The sequence below is a fragment of the Diabrotica undecimpunctata genome, chromosome 2, assembly GCF_040954645.1.
Source record: "Diabrotica undecimpunctata isolate CICGRU chromosome 2, icDiaUnde3, whole genome shotgun sequence".
Classification (NCBI taxonomy): Eukaryota; Metazoa; Arthropoda; class Insecta; order Coleoptera; family Chrysomelidae; genus Diabrotica; species Diabrotica undecimpunctata.
Window position 1 is genome coordinate 30,248,190 of NC_092804.1, and position 23,753 is coordinate 30,271,942.

The following is a 23,753-nucleotide window of genomic DNA, read 5'->3' on the forward strand; positions in this document are numbered from 1 at the left end:
AGAACAGCTCAATATAGGGAAAGATGGAGAGAACTGGGGGAGACCTATATCCAATGGAAGGATAGAGAATAGGTTCAAAAAAAAATAATTTTTACATACATTAACATAGTGGGAAGCCGCCCAGTGGCGAGCACCCAGATAAGACATATAATATTATAAATTTAATCAATGATATAACAATTAATTGTAACTTATTTGTTACCAAACTTGGTTGTTTGGTTGTTGTTGAAAACACCAACTATTGTTATTTCATCGCACTATAGCACTGTGTTCTGTTTCTCCAGATTCTTCTCCAGACTAGACGTTCAAAAAGTCTGGTCGTTTTAATCTTCTTACGTGTGAAATGTTGAGCACATCTGTGGTCGTGGATTTGAATGGCGGAATAGTCTGGTCTTGTATGCATAGGTTACAGCAGATATTGGTTCGCTAACTGTTGGTAACTGTAGATCGTGGTGTACTCTGTGGTTCATAATATACCAAGGGCCATTGCAGATCTGGCGTAGTACTTTCGATTGAAATCGTTGAAGTTTTTGTATATTGGTGTTACTTGCTGTATCCCAGATCTGTGCTGTATATAGCCATATCGGTTTTAAAATACATTTATAAATCAAAAGTTTGTTCTCCAGCCTAAGATTTAATTTTCGACTCATGTACCAATACATTTTCCTGAGAAAACACAAAACTATACATAATCAACACCACTGTATGCTCATTTAAGATACCTACAATGACTAGGAGGAACAAACTCATCATTCGAAGACTCCGAATAGGACACACTCGCCTCACTCACGGATACCTGATGACTTCCGAAAACCCAAATGCTTGTGAACATTGTGATTCACACTTACTAATATATAGACGAGTGCATAATATAACCGGTAACCTGAAACAGATATTTAGTTCGCCAAATATGAACAGTGATCTAATTGCAGATTATATTATCGTATATAACAAATATTGTAACATTGTTTGTTAAAAAAAACAAAGTTTGTAACACTATATTTTTCCAAATCTAATGCAACTTACCGTATTTATCTTATATAATGTAATAATCTTATATGTATAATGTAATACTCCAGACATTTTTGTACCCGTGTCAATGGTCATAGATCTCGAGACACGTTAATTTCAATTAAAAAAAATGCTGTCTTCTTCACACATATATCTCATAAACAACTCTGTCATGTTGGTTGAATTACAGTGGATATCACTAAACACACTCCAATCTTTGGATTTAATTTTTTCCACAAAGTTCCTAACATTTTTTTTATTAATTAATCTCAAATTGGTGAATTAAACAAATTATATTAGAACTTGCTAGAATTGTGGCAGAGGCAGATTTACCAAGCAAATACCCAAGAAAAAGTAGATGAATGTGATAGAGAGATAAAAAATAAAGATACGTCTTGAAGACCTGTTGATATTTTTTATAAATGATATCTACAAATTATTTTTGCTATAAATTTGACTGCAAAACTTTTGGGTTACAGTTTTATCACATAAACAATAAAGAAGATACTTTTCTCAGTATATAACCAGCATTCCAAATATTCACAATCTGCATTACCACTACCAATACAACAACCAATACCCCGATAAATATTGAAAAAGCCGAAAATGGTCGGGGGTGGGTGAGTTTCGCAGGGCAGCTGGGTTGAATAAAAGAACTCGGTGACGAACCTCAGGGGGTCGAAACCCCTCCCGCTCATACACTTCGGGGTACAGTTGACAATGTTCGACATCAATCCGGCGAACGTGCCTGGACCGAAGGCCAGATTTATTTTAGTAGTTGCAATTTCATGTCAATCTGTGTGCTAGTGTAGTGAAAAGATACCATGAGTGCTTCGACGGACTTTTCCTGCGATTACTGGAATCCCAACCACTACTATAGGTAACTAGTGTTAGTTTATTAAAATATCATGACACTATTATAGCAGTTTAGATTTATATATTAATTACATTTCTCTGAAATGCAGAACTTAGTATTAAGTTTTGTATTTGCTCAAAACAATAATTTCAATTACCACAACTGTTTTAAATATTTTTGTACATACATACATATTTTGTACGTAAATTATCGTGGAACTGTAACAGAAAAATCAATTATTAAAATCACTATCGCATATTAATAGTAATGATAGATTTATTGGGCTATTAAAAAAAGTAAATTTGACAAAATGTCATTTCAGTTTCAGCCTTTATATAATAAATTAATATAAATGAAAAATTCCGTCTAATTTCTTACGAAAATGGACAGTTTACGTAGAAAAATGTTTACGAGTTTCCTTGCAATGTTTCTTATGTGCGTGTTGATTTACTTCCTGTTTATATTTTAAGGTAACATTAATTACAAAATTAATTTATACGTTCTAATTGTACGTGAAACATTATAGAACATAATCTTCTTCGATTTAGTGCATCAGTATGCACTTTCTAAGATTAATTACACCTTTAACATAACTAAACGTATTATACAATTATACACATAAGTCTATACAAATTTGTGTGGTTTGGTTTGTATGGTAAGATCTTTTGCTTCTTGAGTATTCTCCAGGATTAAACAGTTTCCACGTATGGCGTGGCGAAGAAATTTTCCTGTGTTTTCCGCGTAATCTTAAAAACAAATCGCTGTGGAATTGTTTGTTGGTTACGTAGTGGTATTAGTTTTAAGTTATTCAGGGGAATTTGTTTTGACTACTTTAGATAGTTTGAAGATTAGATGACTTGCTACAGGGAGAAGGCTACTTAATAAATTAGATGATTAAAATACCATCCTTGATCTAAAAAGATATAATCAATTTTACTCCAATTTCATTTATCCATTTTCATTCATCAAATTTTATCTTCTGAGGTGTGTTGTCCACTGGAGTCTTCTGGACTTTATGTCTTTTATTATGTTAGCATCTGTATATGATTCTTCGAGCTCTTTGTTAGTTCAGACCTAGAATAACAGAGAGTGTTGGGTTGTTCTCTGGTTCAAATCCTATATCGTCCTGCTGCTTCATCAAGCACAGGCCCAAAGATCTTCCTTAAGATTTTTCTTCTGGTGTTTTATATTAGACCGGTACCGTTTGCTAATGCCAACAGTAAGTTTTGTCCTTCTCGATGGAATACTGTAGTTGGTTTTTCGATTTTTGTACTCCTGATTATGTGTTCCAGAGCTAAGTTGAGTTGTTGTGAAGTGCATTTCCCTGTTTTATTCCATTATTTTTTTTAAATATCTGCCAGTACTGTGGTCCAACCTTACGTAACCCTTCCATTTAAATCCGTATCAAATTCACTAATGTTTTTTTGAAAATCCAAGTTTTTGCATCGCTGTTTTCGCATATTCTATCAAATGTCTGTTTAAAATGTATGAACATCTGAAGCTCACGATCAAACTCCCAAAATTATTTCATTATTTGTTTTATTATGAATATCTGGTCAATAGTGAAGCGACCCGTTCTTAATCCGGATTGATAATTTCCGACGATTTCTTCTGTGCAGGTTTTGGTGCTTTCTAGTAGGATGTTTGCAAGGACTTTGTAGGTGCCATTAAAAGGCGTTATTCCCCGGTAGTTAATACATTGCTTTTTGTTCTCTTTTTTTGGATTGTTACAATATCCCCTTCTTTACAAGTATCTGGCATTGTTTGTTCTTACCAAGTGCCTTAAATTGTATTTAAATTTGTACTACAGGACAATTATTCAATGTGGCAGAAGATCGAGAAGCCTGTGCAATGGTGATCAACAACGTTGGATAACTGTGAGATGGCACGTGAAGAAAAAGATATATCTGTACAATGCTTCAACAAGTTTTTATTTGCCAGGGTTAATTCTTCATATGTCGGGTATTGGTCTTCTATTTCAGCTATATGCACTATACTCATTAATGTCATTAATAAGCTGTCTGCTGTCGTTTTAAAGGAAGTTTCCTGTTCTTGCTGAAACTCCTTTAAAGAATTGTTCTACTTGGTTGTTCTCTCAATTTTCTTTTATATATCTGATTATTTGTTCCTGGTACCCCTTCTTTTTTCTTTTAATTCGTTTTTCTATCTCTGTTCTTGTCTGTTTGTATGTTTTTTTTCTTTTATGGATTTCAGGCAATCGTCATCGAACCATTTATTTGATGTCTGTTCTCTTTTGTGCCTAGTATTTCATCTGGTATGCTTGTCAAAGTTAATTTTATACTTTTCCAAGCCTCCTCCTCCTCCAAGAGTCCTCGTTGCTCTAATTTTCTGTCTGCGTTAGTGCTATTTGTATAGCCTTTTGAAATTTCTGCTCTGTTTCATTATCCCGAGAACTTCGGTACTCCGTAATGCTGTTGACGTATTCTTGTGGATTTTTTGGGACGCTATTTTATTCTTGTTCTTACCTTCGTTTTTACCAGAAAATGATCCATCCCCCCCCTCTTATGATTTTTACTTCTCAGCAGTTAATATTCCCCTCCCCCCTGGCATCTAAAAGAAAATGACCGATCTGATTTCTTGTAACACCGTTTTTGGAGACCCACGTTTCTTTGTGTATTTTCTTGTGTTCGAACATTGTTGATTTTATTAGTACGTTGTGAGATGATGCAAAGTTTATTAACCTTAAATCACGAAAGTAAAAATGAGAAAATTTCTATTGACAAAACCAAAATTCAAATTTTTGCTTTAATCTGTGCCTTTTATAAATTGGAAGGCAAAACAGACGATGCTAAAGGTGTAAGGAAGATAAGGAGCATCTTAAAGTTGCATTCCAAAACATATCTCCTCATCTAAACAAACATCCTTGGCTAATTGGTTTCTAAATAGTACTCCGTAATAGGAAAGAGTAAACCGACATAAAAGAAAAGATCCTAAAAGATTTCTGGTAGGGTGAGATACGTATAAGCGAATATACAAGGGCACTATACGTGAAACCAAATCTTAACTGTCTTTTCTTTAATTTCGGTTTACTCTTAATGAGTACTAGAAACCAATTCGCCAACGATTTTTGCTTAGATTAGGGGATATGTTGTAGAATGCAACTTTAAGATGCTCCTTATCTCCCTTGCACCTTTAACGTCGTCTGTTTTGACTTCCAATTTATAGAAGGCACATATTAAAGCAAAAATTTAGATTTTGGTTTCGTCAATAGAAATCTTAGCATTTTTACTTTCGAGATTTATTATCAGATGTCGCTATAGCGTTCATATTGAAGTCATTTTATTGTTGCTTCTTTTGACGGAAAAGATTTGTTTTCACCTTTAAAGCTAATATACAGAGGCACTATACGTGAAATCAAATCTTAACTATGTTTTCTTGTCTTTTCTCCTATTAACCTCGTTCCATTATCGTTACTGGCATCATGGAGACTATGGTTATTTGTCAGTCCTCTAATTCTGTCCTGTTTGGTGAGATTATTTGTCAGTTCCTCTAATTTCTCAAAGTTGTCTTTTACTTGCCCTTCCTTTTCCTCTGTCGGTGCATGGGCAGCAATTAGGCAATAGTTATGATGCAGTTGTCGTTTTAGTCTGATATAACAGAGTCTTTCTTTAACGGGTTTGAAGCTTACTTGACTGACCCCACAGGACTTTCCTTGACTAGGAAGCCAGTGCCGAATTGGTGTTCCTGTTTACTTTCGCTGAAAAATACTACAGATTTATTAGTTTTTAGTATGCCTTCTTCAGTTCACAAATATTTACCTATTTACCTTTACAGAAGCAATTTACAAAACAGCTATAGGCAATCATAGTAATCCTGAAGACACCGAGATGGAAATGGAATTAAACTCATTAAATGTGTCACTGAAAGACAATTAATAATAAACAGTAGCAATAAAAAGTCTAAAAACCCCAAAAAGGTACAAAAGATCTGAGAAAGAAGGTCAACAATTATAGCCGATAAAAACAATTAAATCTGTATTAAATATGACAAGATGAAGCTTGAAAGAAGACAGTAAGAGGTAAACATAGATAATGTTTCAACGAGGATAGAAGATGCATTAAAATTATTCACAGCAATAGAAGAAAGTTCAGGAGGAAGCCAAAAGCAAAAATAGTGGTTCGACGAAGAATACGAATATTCGCTTGGATAAAACTAAAAATAAAGCTTACAACAAACTTCCAAGGATAAAAGACTTCGGAGATCGAGATAAATTTCAGAAACCAAAGCAAAAAGTGAAAGAAGTATAAAGAAAGCTTTATCTACAACATGTTAATAAACAATTTTAATAACAAAGATCTGAGGAATTTTTACCAATAAGCAAAAAAGTGAAGCGGTTATTAGCAACAGAAAATGATTTTCACTAAAGACGAAGACGGATATCAAGTAAGGGGAGTAGCATATATGACAAGCATATGGAAACAGTACTTTGAACGTTTATTAAATAGCAATGTCCTTGACTTATCAGACGGGGTTGATCTAGAGAGTAATGGAAAATAGAGAAAAATCTTCAACCGAGCCCTAGGCCTGCAAAGCATGTGGTACTGTATGTAGTATAATCCCACAATTGAACTCAACAGGTCTACATTCGGTTTGTTCTTCTTGGAATACCAGTATATTATCCAGATTTATCATGTTTTACCTATCTGGTTTTCTATATCTCTCTTAAATTTTCTCTTGTATTTATAACATCCTTTGATAATTATTAAATACGATGATATTTTTTTTGTTTATTTCACTTTGTGATCACATCTCTTCACCTAACGTAATATTGTTTGTATGGACGAAACCAAACAACACAAGAATGAAAAATGTTGAGCAGTTGTATGAACCCGAGAATCAGACAAGAAATATTTTTTTCTTTTTCTACTTGTCCATACAATCTTATATTTTCTCATGATTTGTTACAGAAACAACTATTTCTACGATGCCCAGAGAATCCCTGGATACGATTCACCAATTACGAATGTACCAGCCAAAGATGAGCCAGCCACCACCAATCCAAATCACCTACCTTACCCATTCTTCGGCGACAATCCGTATCAAATCAAAGACGCCACGTATCAAATTAAAGAAGAGGTGACCTACAGCAACTGTAGGTTCAACATAAATCAGAGTTATTTAGGTCCGGACACCGGTACGGATAATTCTTTGAGCCCACCGCCTGTGAATAAGAACTACATGGGTAATCAGGGGCAGTTTGATAGTTGTAGGCGATACGAATTGAGTCCGGTTGGAGGGAGTGACAGCTGTGATAAGGAGGTAGACCAAGCAAAAGTAATTTCCTTTGTTTATTTATCTACAAGTTTTTTTAATACAAAAAGTTTTATATAACAACAATAATTTTTAAACGCATTAAAAAATTATGTTTGTACTTTTAAATAAATTAAAATATTATATTATTTCTACTTTTCTGTAAAGTTAATTAAGTTTCGGTAAGATAGTTTCGAAACAAATTCAGATTTCTGCTTTAATCTGGAGCCTTCTAAAAATTGCAAGGCATGGCCAAACGATGATAAAGATGTTAATAGAGACATGGGGAATCTAAAATTTGGGAATCTAAAATGGGGATCTATTAACATCTTTATCATCGTTTGGCCATGCCTTGCAATTTTTAGAAGGCTCCAGATTAAAGCAGAAATCTGAATTTGTTTCGAAACTATCTTACCGATTTTTCTATCAGATGTCGCTATTGCGTCCATAACGAAGTCATGTTATTGTTACTTCTAATAAGACAGAGAATTTTATTTTTCACGTTAAGAACGGCTATGAATAACTATTCTGATGAGCTTTATTAAAGCGAAATACGTATCAATAGGTACATAGACGCTTTGAACGTGAAATAAAATCTTTTCTGTCTTTTTCATTTTTCTTCGGATCTACTCTGTATGAGTACGAGAAACAAATTCGTTAGGATTTCTGCTTAGATGAATAGACATGTCGTGGAATGCAAATTTTAGATTCCCCATGTCTCTATTAACATCTTTATCATCGTTTGGCCATGCCTTGCAATTTTTAGAAGGCTCCAGATTAAAGCAGAAATCTGAATTTGTTTCGAAACTATCTTACCGATTTTTCTATCAGATGTCGCTATTGCGTCCATAACGAAGTCATGTTATTGTTACTTCTAATAAGACAGAGAATTTTATTTTTCACGTTAAGAACGGCTATGAATAACTATTCTGATGAGCTTTATTAAAGCGAAATACGTATCAATAGGTACATAGACGCTTTGAACGTGAAATAAAATCTTTTCTGTCTTTTTCATTTTTCTTCGGATCTACTCTGTATGAGTACGAGAAACAAATTCGTTAGGATTTCTGCTTAGATGAATAGACATGTCGTGGAATGCAAATTTTAGATTCCCCATGTCTCTATTAACATCTTTATCATCGTTTGGCCATGCCTTGCAATTTTTAGAAGGCTCCAGATTAAAGCAGAAATCTGAATTTGTTTCGAAACTATCTTACCGATTTTTCTATCAGATGTCGCTATTGCGTCCATAACGAAGTCATGTTATTGTTACTTCTAATAAGACAGAGAATTTTATTTTTCACGTTAAGAACGGCTATGAATAACTATTCTGATGAGCTTTATTAAAGCGAAATACGTATCAATAGGTACATAGACGCTTTGAACGTGAAATAAAATCTTTTCTGTCTTTTTCATTTTTCTTCGGATCTACTCTGTATGAGTACGAGAAACAAATTCGTTAGGATTTCTGCTTAGATGAATAGACATGTCGTGGAATGCAAATTTTAGATTCCCCATGTCTCTATTAACATCTTTATCATCGTTTGGCCATGCCTTGCAATTTTTAGAAGGCTCCAGATTAAAGCAGAAATCTGAATTTGTTTCGAAACTATCTTACCGATTTTTCTATCAGATGTCGCTATTGCGTCCATAACGAAGTCATGTTATTGTTACTTCTAATAAGACAGAGAATTTTATTTTTCACGTTAAGAACGGCTATGAATAACTATTCTGATGAGCTTTATTAAAGCGAAATACGTATCAATAGGTACATAGACGCTTTGAACGTGAAATAAAATCTTTTCTGTCTTTTTCATTTTTCTTCGGATCTACTCTGTATGAGTACGAGAAACAAATTCGTTAGGATTTCTGCTTAGATGAATAGACATGTCGTGGAATGCAAATTTTAGATTCCCCATGTCTCTATTAACATCTTTATCATCGTTTGGCCATGCCTTGCAATTTTTAGAAGGCTCCAGATTAAAGCAGAAATCTGAATTTGTTTCGAAACTATCTTACCGATTTTTCTATCAGATGTCGCTATTGCGTCCATAACGAAGTCATGTTATTGTTACTTCTAATAAGACAGAGAATTTTATTTTTCACGTTAAGAACGGCTATGAATAACTATTCTGATGAGCTTTATTAAAGCGAAATACGTATCAATAGGTACATAGACGCTTTGAACGTGAAATAAAATCTTTTCTGTCTTTTTCATTTTTAATTAAGTTTATTTTTTATTACCGTTTTTATATAGATATATAACAACCATTTTAGTACAGCTATCGTCGTTTCTCGCATCCTAGCTTCCAACGCTTGTAATTTTTTCAATCATCTGCTTGTAGACCTCTATCTTCCATCACATTGGCTACTTCTTATCCTCACTATCCTCTTGGTCTTCGTCTTTTTCCGCGGTTGTTGTGATGTGTGATAAGGTTATTCCAAAATATACTATTTACTTGACGTACTGTATTGTCAAATTTTACTTGCTATTTCTTTTGTATTTCGACCATCGCTTGTAATGCTTAACTGAGATATTTATAACTATCAGTTTTTTTACTGCCTTCTAGCTCTAAGCATCTTCTTTCCCTCCCACCAGTACATACTCTAGTTGAAGTCAGTATGAAATATTCGAGACTGGACAAACATGACTGTAGACGAATTATTCCACGTTGCAAAAGACATAGAAACTTTTAGAAATGTGGTTGCCAAGCTCCGTTAATGGGGACGGCATAGTAAGAAGAAGAAGTATTCTTGTGTACTTTTTGGTATTTTATTCAGCTTCAACTTCTTCTTCTTGTAGTAATCTATCCATTTCGGATGATGCGACCATCATGGCAATCTGTATTTTGCAAACTGCTGCTCTAAAAAGATTTGTGGTTGTTGTGTTGAACCACTACGTAGATTTTTCAGCCAGGAAATCCTTCGCCTTCCTGGTCTTGGTTTTCTTTAAACTTTTCTCTGTGGAGCTTCGCAGGACACAATGCCCGATTGAAGGATAAGAGATGGAACCACGAAATACAACAGTAGAGGCCATGGTTAGGAAAGAGAAGCAGAGGAAGACCAAAAATGAGATGGGCTGATGATATTAAGAAGATCGGAGGACACAACTGGAAGCAAGTGGCGCAAAATAGAAGACACTGGATTGATTTGGGGGAGGTCTATGTCCAAAGTTGGATTACTGAAGGCTGAAGAACATCGTTAAAATAGCACTTGTATGCTAAAGAGAGCCTCTCTCGTACCCACTGCGTTCCGAAAATCAAACTGAGTACGGCTAATTTTTTCTTCACATAATCTGCATATCCTTTGATGTGTGATTTTTAGAAATAACTTTAAAATGTGGTTCATTAAGCTGATGATCCAGAAATCATTGCAGGATACGGCTTTGTTTTCTTTGGTAGAGCAATAAACGTTGACTTTAGCCATAATCTTGGTATTACTCCGTTTAAATATATGTCATTGAATATTTTTGTTTGTCGTTGAGTACCGCCGGTGTTAAATAGCTTGCGGAGGTTGTTCGTACCTATTATCATCAAAGAATTCTTGTATGTATTTTGTCCATATTCATATTTTTTAATTTTTATCTGTGATGATCCACTGTTGATCTTGCAGTTTCCTAGCTGTGTTGGATTTTTGAAGATCAGCTGCTTGTTTTACCTTTTCATGTAAGTGTATCGTGTTTTTGTTCCAACAACTTTATCTCTTCACACTTTGTTTTTAACCAATTTTCTTTGGCCTTTCGTTTTTCGATTCTTATTTGTCCCCGAATATTTTTGTACATTCTTTTGTTATTCTTTGATTTTCTTCTTTCTTCCATAAGATGCAGTATATTGTCATTCATCTAACTTTTCCTCTTCTCTTTGTTCAAATTGGTAAAAAGAATTTTTATCAGATATCTTAACAATGAGGAAACTGGAACTCTGGATGCGGTATTCTTGTAATATTGTGCATCTAAATCTAGCCAAAGTTTTTTTGAAATTTTATTTTGTTAATTAGATCTATGCCTTATAGAACAGTGATCACATAATTTAAATAAAGTAAAGGTGAGTAATTACTGAACACAATCTTTGTTTCTTCAAGGATTTTCTTTCGTATTTGTTTATTTGTCTTAAACTTTTACAGAACGCTAATAATACATTTAGATATATTGTATTGAACTGTTAAGTGTATTACTATTGTAACAATTTTTGTGGAAGTAAATAAACAGTATTATTATTATAATAATTATTTTAAACAAATAGTCATGTGACGTTGATCGTTGATATATTGATACGTTGTGATGTAAGAAGTTGATAAATTTATTGATAGTATTTAATCTGAATAAATTAAATAATATCAAATAATATCTTTCATGGTATATTTAGCCAATATTAATAGAAAAAGGTAATGACAAGTGTATATTATCCATATATCTACTTTTTTCTTAAGTTTCTTGCAGAAATAAGGCTTTCTATTAAGTGTCTTAATATAATACATAAGTTGGCAACACGTGATAAATCTTAGACAGATAAGGAGAGGTTAACAACAAAGTAATAGAGGGGTATTTGTAGGGCAAGCTAGAATATTAAGTAGAAAGTCCTCTTTAAAATATATATATTTTGTAGTAGGTGTACTATGTATAATTCTAAATAATTTTCACGTTACCTTCTTTTATATTTTTTATACACTGCTTAACACATTTCTTTGTACTTGGCAATATATGCAAAGAAAGGATCGTGTTTTCTGATCGTAATTCCTGTTTTTGAAACGTACCTTCTATACGGGCGTTGTATTACTTTTTTCTCTTCACTAAAATGCTGACACAAGCGTCACAGAACGAACGCCACAAGATGTCGTATGGCATCTTTCAGATAAAACATTGACTTTTTCACCTAGAATTCTAATCTGTAATAGAAATGTGGTTTTTTCATTTAAGATTTTAAAATTGCCCCCGCCCCACTGCTTCCAATTGATTGAGACATCGTTTATTTAAACTCCCCACACCATACAAAAGAACAGAAAATACATAACACTTTAATACTCGTTTTGTAAGATTTAGGCTGAGGTCTCTACAACATAATATTTGTTTCACATTATTGAATTCACTTTTAGCCTTTTCTATTCTAACCCTAATTTCTTTGGTATAATCGTTTGTATCATTAATGTTTGCCCCTAAATAGTTATAATTCTGAACTCGTTCTATCGTCTTAATATTTAGGTGTAGATTGATGTATCTAATATTTTCCTTTTATATAACAATGAGTTTTGTTTTCTTTATGTTTAATGACAGACCAAATTGTTCACTCGCTGCAACAACCTTATCTAGAATTCTTTGTAGATCTGTAATATTTTTTGCTATTAGTATTGTATCATCAGCATATCTAATTTCACGTATGAGTAGGCCATTTATTTTTATGCCTGCTATTTCACCTTCTAATGCTTTTTTGAATATTTTGTCTGAGTATGCATTAAACAGTGATGGCGACAAGACACAGCCCTGTCTAACACCTCTTTTGATTTTTAATTTATTGGTTTTTAAATTATTTATTCTAATGACAGCTTCTTGTTCATAATACAGATTATTTATTATTCTTGTATCCCGTGTGTCGATGTTCTTTGTTCTCAGTAGTTTTATTAACGGATTATGTTTCACTGTAGCGAATGCCTTGTAATAATCTAGGAAGCAGACATAGATGTCCTGGTTTATATCTAAACATCTCTGTATTAGCACATTTACTGCATATAATGCTTCTCTGGTTTCTTGAGCATTTGTAAATCCGAACTAAGTTTCTCCAATGTCTTGTTCTAACTTTTTATATATTCTACGATGAATAATCCTTAGGAATACTTTTAGTATGTGGCACATTAGACTGATGGTACGGTGATCGCAACATTGTCTGGCATTTTCCTTTTTCGGTATAGTCATGAATGTTAATAGAAGCCATTTATAGGTAATAGGTAGATAGGTAAAATACCTGTTCTGTATATGATATTAAATAATTCGACAATATCATATATATTGCAGTCGGCGATAAGTTGCAATATTTCTGTCGGTATTTCGTCTGGTCCTACTGCTTTTCCAGTTTTCATTTCTTTAATTGTGTGTTTTACTTTACTTTCTGTTATTTCTGGTCCAGTCTCTTCAACGAAATATTCGTTATCTATTTTGTCTCGTTTGTCGTTAAAAAGCTGTTCTATATATGTAGTTTGCCCATATTAACGAGTATATTTTATTTGTATTCTGGTTTTCTAGATCATTCTTTTATTTTCCTGTGTAAATTAAAGCTGCCATGTTTATTATATAGCATTTCTAGTTCATCACATTTTTCTTTTAACCAATTTTCTTTTGCTATTCAAATTTGTACAATCTGGTACAATGATCTTTTTTCTTTTCTTTAGTTTTGCGTAGATACTTTTTTGAAGATTCTATTAAGTCAGCCTTTATTTTTTCCCAGTTTTTGTTGATGTTTTCTTCATTGCATTCCTCTTCAATCTGTACGGTGTTTACAGGTTCATTTATTTTTTTCTTTGATATTTTCTCTGATTTCTGGATCTCTTAGTGCATTTATATCAGTTCTTTCTTCTTTTTCTGTCTTCTCTATTTTTTTCATTTTAATTTTCATATGTGCTACTAAGAGATTATGGTTAGATTCTATATCTGCTCCAGGTTGTGTTTTGATTGCAGCAATACTATTCCGATATGTTTCTTTGATCATTATGTAATCTATTTGATTTCTCATTACCTGATGTTTATTATCTCTTGGCGATTTCCACGTGTTCAAAAGTATATTAGGTAATTCAGACGGTAATAATAAGTAATATTCACGTACAATACAAAATCGGTTCAATAACCACTACTGCTAATATCGTCGTACCAAATATCTAACAGAAGAAAAGGTGAGACCCAGATGGTCCCGTAGAAACAGGGTATTGATTAGTAAATATAAATTTCTTTGTTCACCTACCATAAGTAATTGTTCATAGACAGTTCAGTTCCCCTTTTATTTGGCAATTTTTTCAATGTTGTCATATATTTAGGTTCTGCATCATATTACCTTGTTTTTTATTCTATCTCTGATAGTGATTCCGATCACAGTTTTATATATTGTTTTCTAAATGTTTATCAATTTCTTTGGTGGTATTTTATCTAGCTATTCAGCCACATACGTTATAATCTGCAAGCCACAATGGGCAAAGATCTTACAATTGACTTACTTCTTAATGAAATGACTTATAAACATGTCTTAATTTTCGACATGCTCCTCAATCTAGTCTCCGTTAATGTTTATTTGATGCCTAAGGTATATATATAATTATTGCAATTGTGCCCCAAAAAAAATGACTGTTCTCCTAATGACGTTAAACAAATATAAATAAGACATAAATATTGCTTAAAAAATAAAGATATGATCTGGTTTCATTCTTATATTTACTTTATTTAAACCTTTATGAAGATGATCAAAAGTTTACCTTAATTTTTGAGCAGTGTATAAAGCAATTGTAAGTTCCTTGATAATATAAAGCTTTTCATCGTTTTCTACAACACGTGAAAGAGCCTGTAAAATAACTATATTTAACTTTACATAAAAAGACATTTTTATTTTGCAGAAAACAGCCAAAGCGGAGGACTCGCCAGCATTAAGGGCTTTATTATCCAAACCTGCCGGTAAGAAAATTGCATATGATTACGGCGATCTCCACAAACCGGCTAATAATGGCTATCACAAAAATCGTTTTGATGATGGTTTTAGTACTACAAGAGAGGGCAACGGATTCGATGGCGAAGATAAAGAGATTATTGGCGTATTTAATAAAGAGGAAGGTTGCGCCGAAGATAAGATCGCTGGTGATAATTTACAATCTGTTCAAGCCAGTTTTTACCCGTGGATGAAGACATCACACGGTAAGTGGAAGACTTATTTTGTAATAAAACAAACCACGACTAAATTGATAGAAAAGGAAGTATATTATCTGTAAAAAAAAGAAAATATGATGATAATGCTTTGTTTATTAAGAAGTTTCAAGTAAATTCACATTATTATGGCCTTCAGTTTAATCTTGTTGAGATCAGACACGCAACACCTCTATTAAAAGTTCTTACAATCTTGAAGCTAACATCAACATATTGTTATATTTTTTTACAAGCGAAATAAATAAAGAGAGGAAGCTATTTTTTTACTTAATTGGATTTCAATTTTTCTCTTAAATCTAATGTTAGTATATTTTAATACAATTAATTGATTTGTAAAAGTAAAACTAAGTACTTAATATACTTAATATAATATACTTATATAATATAACATAATTACTTATATAATAAACTTAATATATTGGAGAATTTATAAATATCATCAACTTCTTTTAAATGATCTAACTCTTACAAGTGAAGCTTTGAGTTTGAAAATAAATACAAAGAAGACAAAAACAATGATTATAAGTAAAACCTATGCACCCACACGCAAATATATATCTACCTAGAGTAGAAATCGAGCAATTCAGTCAGTTTAATTACTTTGGTTGTCTGCTAAACGGTAGTTGGGATCCTGAGACTAAAATAAAGAGCAGAGTAGAAGAAATGCTTTTTTGAAACTTCGTAAATTTCTGACTGATCGCAAGTTGGATGTCAACCTGAGGTACAAAATGCTTAAGTGTTACGTTTGCCCTGTTCTCTTGTATAGAATGACAGAATGGACGTTAAAGGCCAGATCCATTAACAAACTTAAAGTTTTTGAAATGTGGTACCTTCGCCGAATGTTTAGAACATCATGGAGGAGAAGAGTCAGAAATGAGGAAGTATTAAGGAGAGCGGGATTCCAGAATAGGGAACTTTTGATTATAAAGAAACTTATTTAGGGCACATATTATAAGGAAAACGATACACTCTTTAGCAACTAGTAATAGAAGGAAAGATGGAAGGTAAGAGAGATCTGTTGAGGTATTTTTGTTCCAAGAATGTGCGTCTTACGTTTTACGGTTGTTTGTAGATATTAGCTAAAATGCAGAAAGAAATTAAATTAGTGTCTTACGCTTTCAAATATGTATTAGCCCTATAAGGCCTTTTAAGTTTTGTGTAAATTACTCGTTAAAATTTTAGAACATTTTCTCTCTATTAGGTGATTTAAGTGCTAAAGGAAGCAAAAGAACAAGACAAACCTACACACGCTATCAAACGTTGGAGCTCGAGAAAGAGTTTCATTTCAACAAATACCTTACAAGGCGTCGCCGCATCGAAATAGCACACACGTTATGTTTAACCGAGAGGCAGATCAAAATTTGGTTTCAAAATAGAAGGATGAAAGCGAAGAAAGACGGCAAGCTAGGTAAGTTGACTGAATAGAAATATTTAGGCATATAGTTTTGGACTTTCAAAGTTTAATATAGAAAAGCAGCTTATAAAAGTGATCAAATAAGGTATTTGGACTCATTTTAAAATTTTGGTGTAGAATAAATTGCAATAATTTTGTTCTCTTAATACATTTTCTAGGTATTTTCATATTTCTAATGTCTGTTCCGGTTTGTTTTCATTAAAGAAATTGTTGTTCTATGATCTTTACATTCTTTAGAGTTGTTTTTCTTAGAGACTGCAATGACAGTAGAAGTCAGCCAATCATCCGGTTTTTGTCTTGTTTCATAGACGGTATTAAAAAGTTTGGTAAGCACATGTGTATTGTTTTCGTTTAATAACGTTTCGTTTAATAACATTTTATGTTTATAGGACCGGATCAGGACACTTACCGTCCTTAATATTTTGAGTTCATCTAGTACTATTCATTTATTTTCATTGGTCCACTGTCTGGTTTTTTTAATACTGTTGGTCCGAGTATTTCATTTTGAAAGATGCCTTTTATATATTCTTGTCACGGTCGTATTTTTGTTTCGTTGTCTGCTGATATCTAACCATTGACACTAATATGTTTATTTCCGTACCTACGTCTGCGGCTTGCGGTGATTTCTTTAATCTTCTTCTCTATGTTAAACGAGTCATGTATTTCTTGTAGATTGTCTATTTCACTGAATTTTTTGTTCAAATCATTTTTATTTGCTTTCCTTTTTATCTATTGTATTTCTCTCTGTGTCTTGGTATATCTTGTTTTGTATACAGTTTAAATTGTCAATTTGATGTCTTCTATCTTTTTAAGATCTTGGCCACTTGTGTAACTCATTGTTAACACTGATAGAGGAATAAAGCCATTTATTGATCTATTGGTAATTTTATCAACCAAAATTCCGAGACAGTTTGGATGAGACTGCTGAGTGTCGCTTTCACAATAGTATAGCACCACACTGCATGTGGGACATTTACCATTACGCGGCCATCTGATTTCATTAATTCCGAGAATACCGATATTGAGTTTTTCCATTTCTTATTCTAAATTATATAATTTATCAGCTTGAAAAAGCTTTTTACGTTTCACCTTGCACTTAAGGTCGTGGCATATTATCATGCACGTTGCGTTTCCAGCACGTAGCGTTTAGTTTCCGAAAAATACACCTAACGTTTCCGTTCAGTATATTCGAAAACGATATTTTACTGAAGCCGACGGCTACGTAAGCGGTTGGTACGGATAATGTGAATAAGATGTCCGTCGTTTTCCCCTCGTTGTTTATTTAGGTATTTATTTGATTTTGATACAGAGTATTTAAAAAAATAATTTTCGAGGCTGTTTTGTCATTTATGCATGTGTTTTTATTGCTTTCTGACAATTAATCACAGAAGTAATAAACAATTAGGACTTTTGTACGGAAGTGATACCTCTTCTTTTTAAAAATACTTTTTGGTTTGATATGTATGGCTTCGTAAAATGTAGTATTTTGTTTTTTAACTGAAGGTATAATTAAATTCAAAACATATTCAAACTGAATCCTATTCATTCTAAAATATCCATAATATTTTTCATCGTCATCAATTAATTATTTGTATAAAGTCCAGTATTTACCTTCCTTCTTCCTTTCTCTTCATCGTTAAGTAGAAGAGCAATTGCACATAATTTTTGTCGAGAAAAGCGCGATCATATCTTCACCGAACCAAACTGAAACGTTCTATGTATGAAAATGTGAACGCGCAGTCCGATTGCTGGACTGGAAACGCTATGTGCCGGAAACTATACGTGCACGATAATATGCCGCGACCTTTATTGTTAAGTAATACAAATTAAACACTGATCAATACAATTCATCTAAGAATTTAATATTATATCAATGCAAATGATACCGAATCAACATTGACCATGTATACTTCAATAGTGACCAATAAAATATGCTGGATTGTGATGAGTAACACCTCTAAGTAAATAAACATTATACAAAGAAAAGGTTTTACCAAAAGTGTGTACCGCAAAATTTAAAAAAAGAACTTCCACAATATACACTAGGTACAGCTATCTGTTTCTCTACTTTTTATAAAATAAAATATAGACTCATAATGGATAACTGGTTTTTGTTAAAAGCACTACCATTTGGTAATTTTTTTATCTTTTTTTTTTCAATTTTCATTTCCGAATATAGGATCCTTTTAGTTCTTCTCATTCATCTCAATTCTGGACTAGTCAGTCTAATCAGCCTGACTAGAACTAAAGAGGACACGGAAAGGAAAGATTACCGATTTATCATTTCCGTTTGACATTATTTTAGTTTTGCTGAAGTTAATTTTCAGCCTTTTTTTTTGAAGATTCTAAATATAGCTCAATTATCATCGTTCCAATATCTTCCATTGATCTCGATTCCTTTATTTTTCGAGTCCAGTGGCTGAAAAATGTGTCCAGTGTTGCTGTAGATAGTTTTGGGAACATACGCCTCGGTTGATTTTTCTGGTTTTAGTTTTCGTTCTGTTCTCTTTTACGTTTTATAAATTTTAGAAAAAATTGAAATTGGTCGGTATTTTTAGGTATATGATTACTTCTTTTACATATTCTTTCAGCATTTTGGTGAAGATCCCATTGCTTTCAGGTGCTTATTCCTTTATCATTTTTTCATCTAGTAAACTGAAACATCAATGTTTCAGTTTACTAGTTTTTTACATTCATCAGGCTCAGAAAAACAATCTCTGAAACATAATTCACAATTGATGGTGGTATCGTTTAGCATCATATTTTGTTTTCAAAACATTTGAAAATTTTTGCAGAATTTACAAATTTATGTGTGGTTAAAGTCTCAAGTATTTTTTATTGATCAATTATAACCTCTATATTTAAATTTAATTATTTTTACTGAATTTAAACCGCTGAATTATTTTAAAAAAAGTCATTTTTGTGTAGGGGAGACCAGGGCTAGTTGACTAAAGGGGTTAGTTAACTAATTGCCTCTTCTTTCTCTAATGTGTAACAGATGTCGCCTCTAGACACGATACCTCAACTATAAACTCTTGCGCCTCCATTTTACAATACCGCTGTTATGGTCACTTGTGTTTTGTGTCGGTGAGAAGGAGAAATCTAGAATCATCCTTAGTAAGTAATTAATTTGGTTCTCAACATTTTCGTACTATTATCTATAAAATCGTTCATCACAAATTTCACTCGATATTTTTAAGAAGTAAAATATATTTCCTATGATTTGACGTGATTTATTCGGATCTACCTTAACACTTGTCTATCGTACGGACCTCAGAATGACAGGATGACGCTGGGCGCTTGTTGACTAAGCCGTACCGGTGTCTGTTGACTAAGTCGACAAACCCCAACAATCTAGATAGAGTGTTTACGGACCCCTAAAAAATACTGCAATTCAGCTATGGATAAGAGGATGGGAAAAAATCCATCTAAGACATTTTCCATATATAATGTTCCTGGCATTGTAAAATTGAGTCTGCCTCTAGCTGCTACGCCAACCAGTATGATGGCTGGGTTCAGTAAAACAGGGATATGTCCTCTGGATGAGGGTATCTTTACAGAGAGTGACTTCTTGTCAACATATGTGACAGACAGGTCTACACCAAGAAATGAAGGAGGAAGCGCTTCCGAAACCAACAGAAATATTTTAACATTGGAGAAAGCTAAAATCGTGGAGAATCCATCGGAAATTCTAGAACATTTCCCAGATGTCAACGATAATTTGTCTGCAAACACAGTTGCGTCGACAAAAATAGAACCTCCAAGTTCGATATTACTTTCCTTTGGAGAAGTAAGGCCGTTTGCTAAAGCAGGTCTTTGACAAAATCCGAGAAAATCACGGAAGATGAGACAAACTGCTATTTTAACCGATACTCCAATAAAAGATGCTCTCGCGAAAGAAAGACGGAATGCGAAAGACAAGAAAGGTTCACACAGAAGAAAAAGATACAACCAAAAGAAAGACGTACTTAGAAAAAAAGAATACGAAAATTAGAGAAGGTCGAAAATTTCTTTTTCGGGAAGAAATTCCGATTCCATCTACGTTTGCAGCTTATCATGACCCTACATCCTCAGAATATGAGGGTGAAACTGAGTGCTTAGTATGTGAAGAACCATATTGAAATATCACTAGAGGTGATGACTGGGTGCAATGCACCCATTGCAGCAGATGGACTCACATCAAATGCACGAACATAGGTAATATCACATTTTTCATATATCATATCATATCAATTGTAATTCAGATGATGATTTGTGAGTTTCGTTTTTAATTGTTAGATTTTATTAACGTCAATGGTCAAAATAAAAGTAAACAATTAAATCCGTATTTGTTTTTGGATTGTGTCTCTATTATTACCCTTATGATAACACTAAGAAAATATTGAGTCAAACCCCCAGGCCGTTAGTCAACTAAACCCGTACCCGGGGTTAGTTGACTTATTTTGCAAGGCAGTCAAAATTTGCTTGAAACTTTTTTCTACGGAGAATTTAAATAAATTGAAAATGTACGTCCAATACCTGAAGGAGTATAGAAATAGATGACATACTTAAATTTAATAGTATGCAAAAAATAAATCAGGAAAAATTAATTATTAAAAAAATAAGTCAACAAACCCCGGTCTCCCCTACTCTTAAACAAGCCAAATTTGTATGTTGTAATTTGTACTCGTAATTAAAACAATTTTATAAAACATTAAATCAGGAGTAACAATCAACAATTCTATTTCAGCTTTCCTACAGCAGGATTTCTCCCCTTTAGACGACCTCAGCGTAAGCCAAACGATGTACCCCTCCCCTTCAGATGTTACCAATCCCTTTTATCAGAATTGCGTACCAGAAAATCGGGAAATACCGCGGGAGAATTTAATGTCGGATGAGAACAGAAACTCGTTCAGAAACGATCTGGCCAAACCATTGACTGCAATAAAAAATATTCCAGGTCCTCCATTAACTCCCTGAAGACCTCACATTTCTGAAATTTATTTGGAAGGAGCTTATATCAAAATATAAATAGTTGAATATCCTGTTTAAGGAGTAGGAAGTGATTTATTTATATTAAACGATATGTTCAAATTATTTTTTTAAATAATTTGCTTTTTAGCAGGTACAAATTTAATTTAAAGCGGGTATAAACAAAAATGTTCCTATAAAATTATCTCAAAAGACTTTTAGACATTTAAGTCAACTTAAAAAGGAAAATTAGAATATTCTAATAGACAACAAAAATTTAATACTAAGACAAACGGATTACGTATTGTTTTTGATTAAATATTCCAAAGGAGTTTTAATTCTTATAGTTGTAAATAATTATCATGGTAAACGTTCCAGTGTTACTTTTCATATTTCTGTTTCCTTTTCACTTGCTTAACTAAATCTCTCATTTACAGTGTCATGCATAATGATTGATCACGCAACACCTTACTCGCCTTTCAGTTTCATATATTATACTCTAATTTGATTGTACTTAATATATTTGTGAAATACGCTCTTTTACTACATTTTTAAATCAATTTTTCATCGTATATCTTCACTACATTTCAGTATTTTTTACAAAAATTATAGTGGTATCAAAATCACCGTAAATTTTGAACTAATATTCCATCTATGTATGTTTGGATTTTTTAGGGTTTTAGCGCATAAATTTTGCAAAGCCCCGAGTCCACATATCTCTCCGTACTTATTCATCGCTATTTACTCACAAATTTCCAATTCAAAACTGTAAATTTAATTCAAATGTTATACTTACTACTGTATTCTAATATTGTCTCTGACTGGTATGTGATTTGAACCAAATACCCAATAGAGTTACTCACTATGAAGTGAGCCCGCTAACGCGCTAAGCTTTTGTGCCAATAATATGTGCTCATGATATTAATAAATTGCCTTTTAGAATATAAACTATTATTTTTATTAACTCTGTTTATTAATTGAAAGATCAGACTTTCTGTCGCATGCCATAAATTACCTGCCTTAATACTAGATTTGAGAAAGAACCGTATAAAGTTATATTAATTAAGAAATAGAAAAAAATATAGTCACTAGATTTTATAGAAATATATTTATTATAGATTAGGTGTATATTTTTGCTATATTTTATAATAAAGATTGTATATTTTGTTATGTGTTTTCTTTATTACCTTCAGAAATACGAAACGACATAAAAATTCGAAACGTATAACTGTATGCTCTTAAAAAAATACGATTATTAAGTTTAAATTTGGAGAAAGCAGAAATAGCTAATTCAGAGAAATGAAGAAGTAGATCTTAATCTTGTATAAGAAAAATCTGTGAGAACATACTGCTAGCATACGCGGACGACATCAACCTAATGGGAAACTCAACTCAATCCTGTAGACCAGCTACAACAAAAAAAGTTCATAAAGAGAACAGGCCGAAGGGACACAAGTGGACAAAATATCACCGACAACTCCTTTAGCTTCGAAAGAGCTTCAAATATCTGGAAGCAACGATTACGGCTGAGAATAATATCATTGAAGAAATGCAAATCAGAATCTAGCCTGCAATCGCATCTACGTGTGGGCTGAATAAGCTTATAAAATTAAAAAGCTTAACAAGAAAATCAAAATCTACTAATCTATTGTCAGACTTATGGACTATGGACTTATGTCAGACTAATAACATATGGATGCATCACATGGACAATAACCAAATACTAATGAAGAAAAACTCCACAAACCAATATAGAATGGGAACAAATATAAAAGTAAAACAACTGTATAGTAATAATGGTAATTGTACAAGAGACTCAAAGACTAAGCTGGGCAGGACAAGTACCTATATAGATTTAGTAATCAAAAAACTTGTAAAACTGGTTTGAAAGAAGGTTGCTAAAGGACAAAAAATAACTGGGCGTCCCAGAATATTATGGAGAAACTGGACAACAGATTGATGGAGGACCGAGACTTTTGGAACAAAAGTTGTACAGTCAGTAAGGTTCAACCAGGGTTGGACTGAGAAAGTAGTCTTGATGAAAACAACTAAAGAGAGTTGGTAAAAAAGTAGACCGAGATAGAGATGACAAAATAGTAAAGTTGTATAAGTTGTAGGTCAACTCTACGTCAACCAATCCCCTGTAGAAAGAGTGACGCACTACAACTACCTCGGAACCATAATCAATGAAGAATGGACCAACAACCAGGAGATTAGAGCACGCATCGGAAAGCTAGATCCACCTTCAATCGAATGGCGGCCTTCTTCAACCTTTCTCTTGATACAAAAGTAAGAATGCTGCGATGTTACGTCTTCTCTGTCCTTTTTTATGGTGTCGAATCGTGGACCTTGAACGAAGA

The 23,753-nt window shown here is 33.0% G+C and overlaps 1 protein-coding gene across 1 annotated transcript; it reads left to right on the forward strand.

Annotated features, from left to right (window-relative positions):
* Nucleotides 1-1,689: 1,689 nt before the first annotated feature.
* Nucleotides 1,690-22,530, forward strand: LOC140433259 (uncharacterized). The gene is made up of 5 exons (XM_072521294.1): nucleotides 1,690-1,891; nucleotides 6,796-7,162; nucleotides 14,726-15,020; nucleotides 16,231-16,437; nucleotides 21,173-22,530. The coding sequence occupies exons 1-5, from the start codon at nucleotides 1,836-1,838 to the stop codon at nucleotides 21,400-21,402; spliced, it is 1,155 nt and encodes a 384-aa protein (XP_072377395.1). The 5' UTR covers nucleotides 1,690-1,835; the 3' UTR covers nucleotides 21,403-22,530.
* The last annotated feature ends 1,223 nt before the right edge of the window (nucleotides 22,531-23,753 follow it).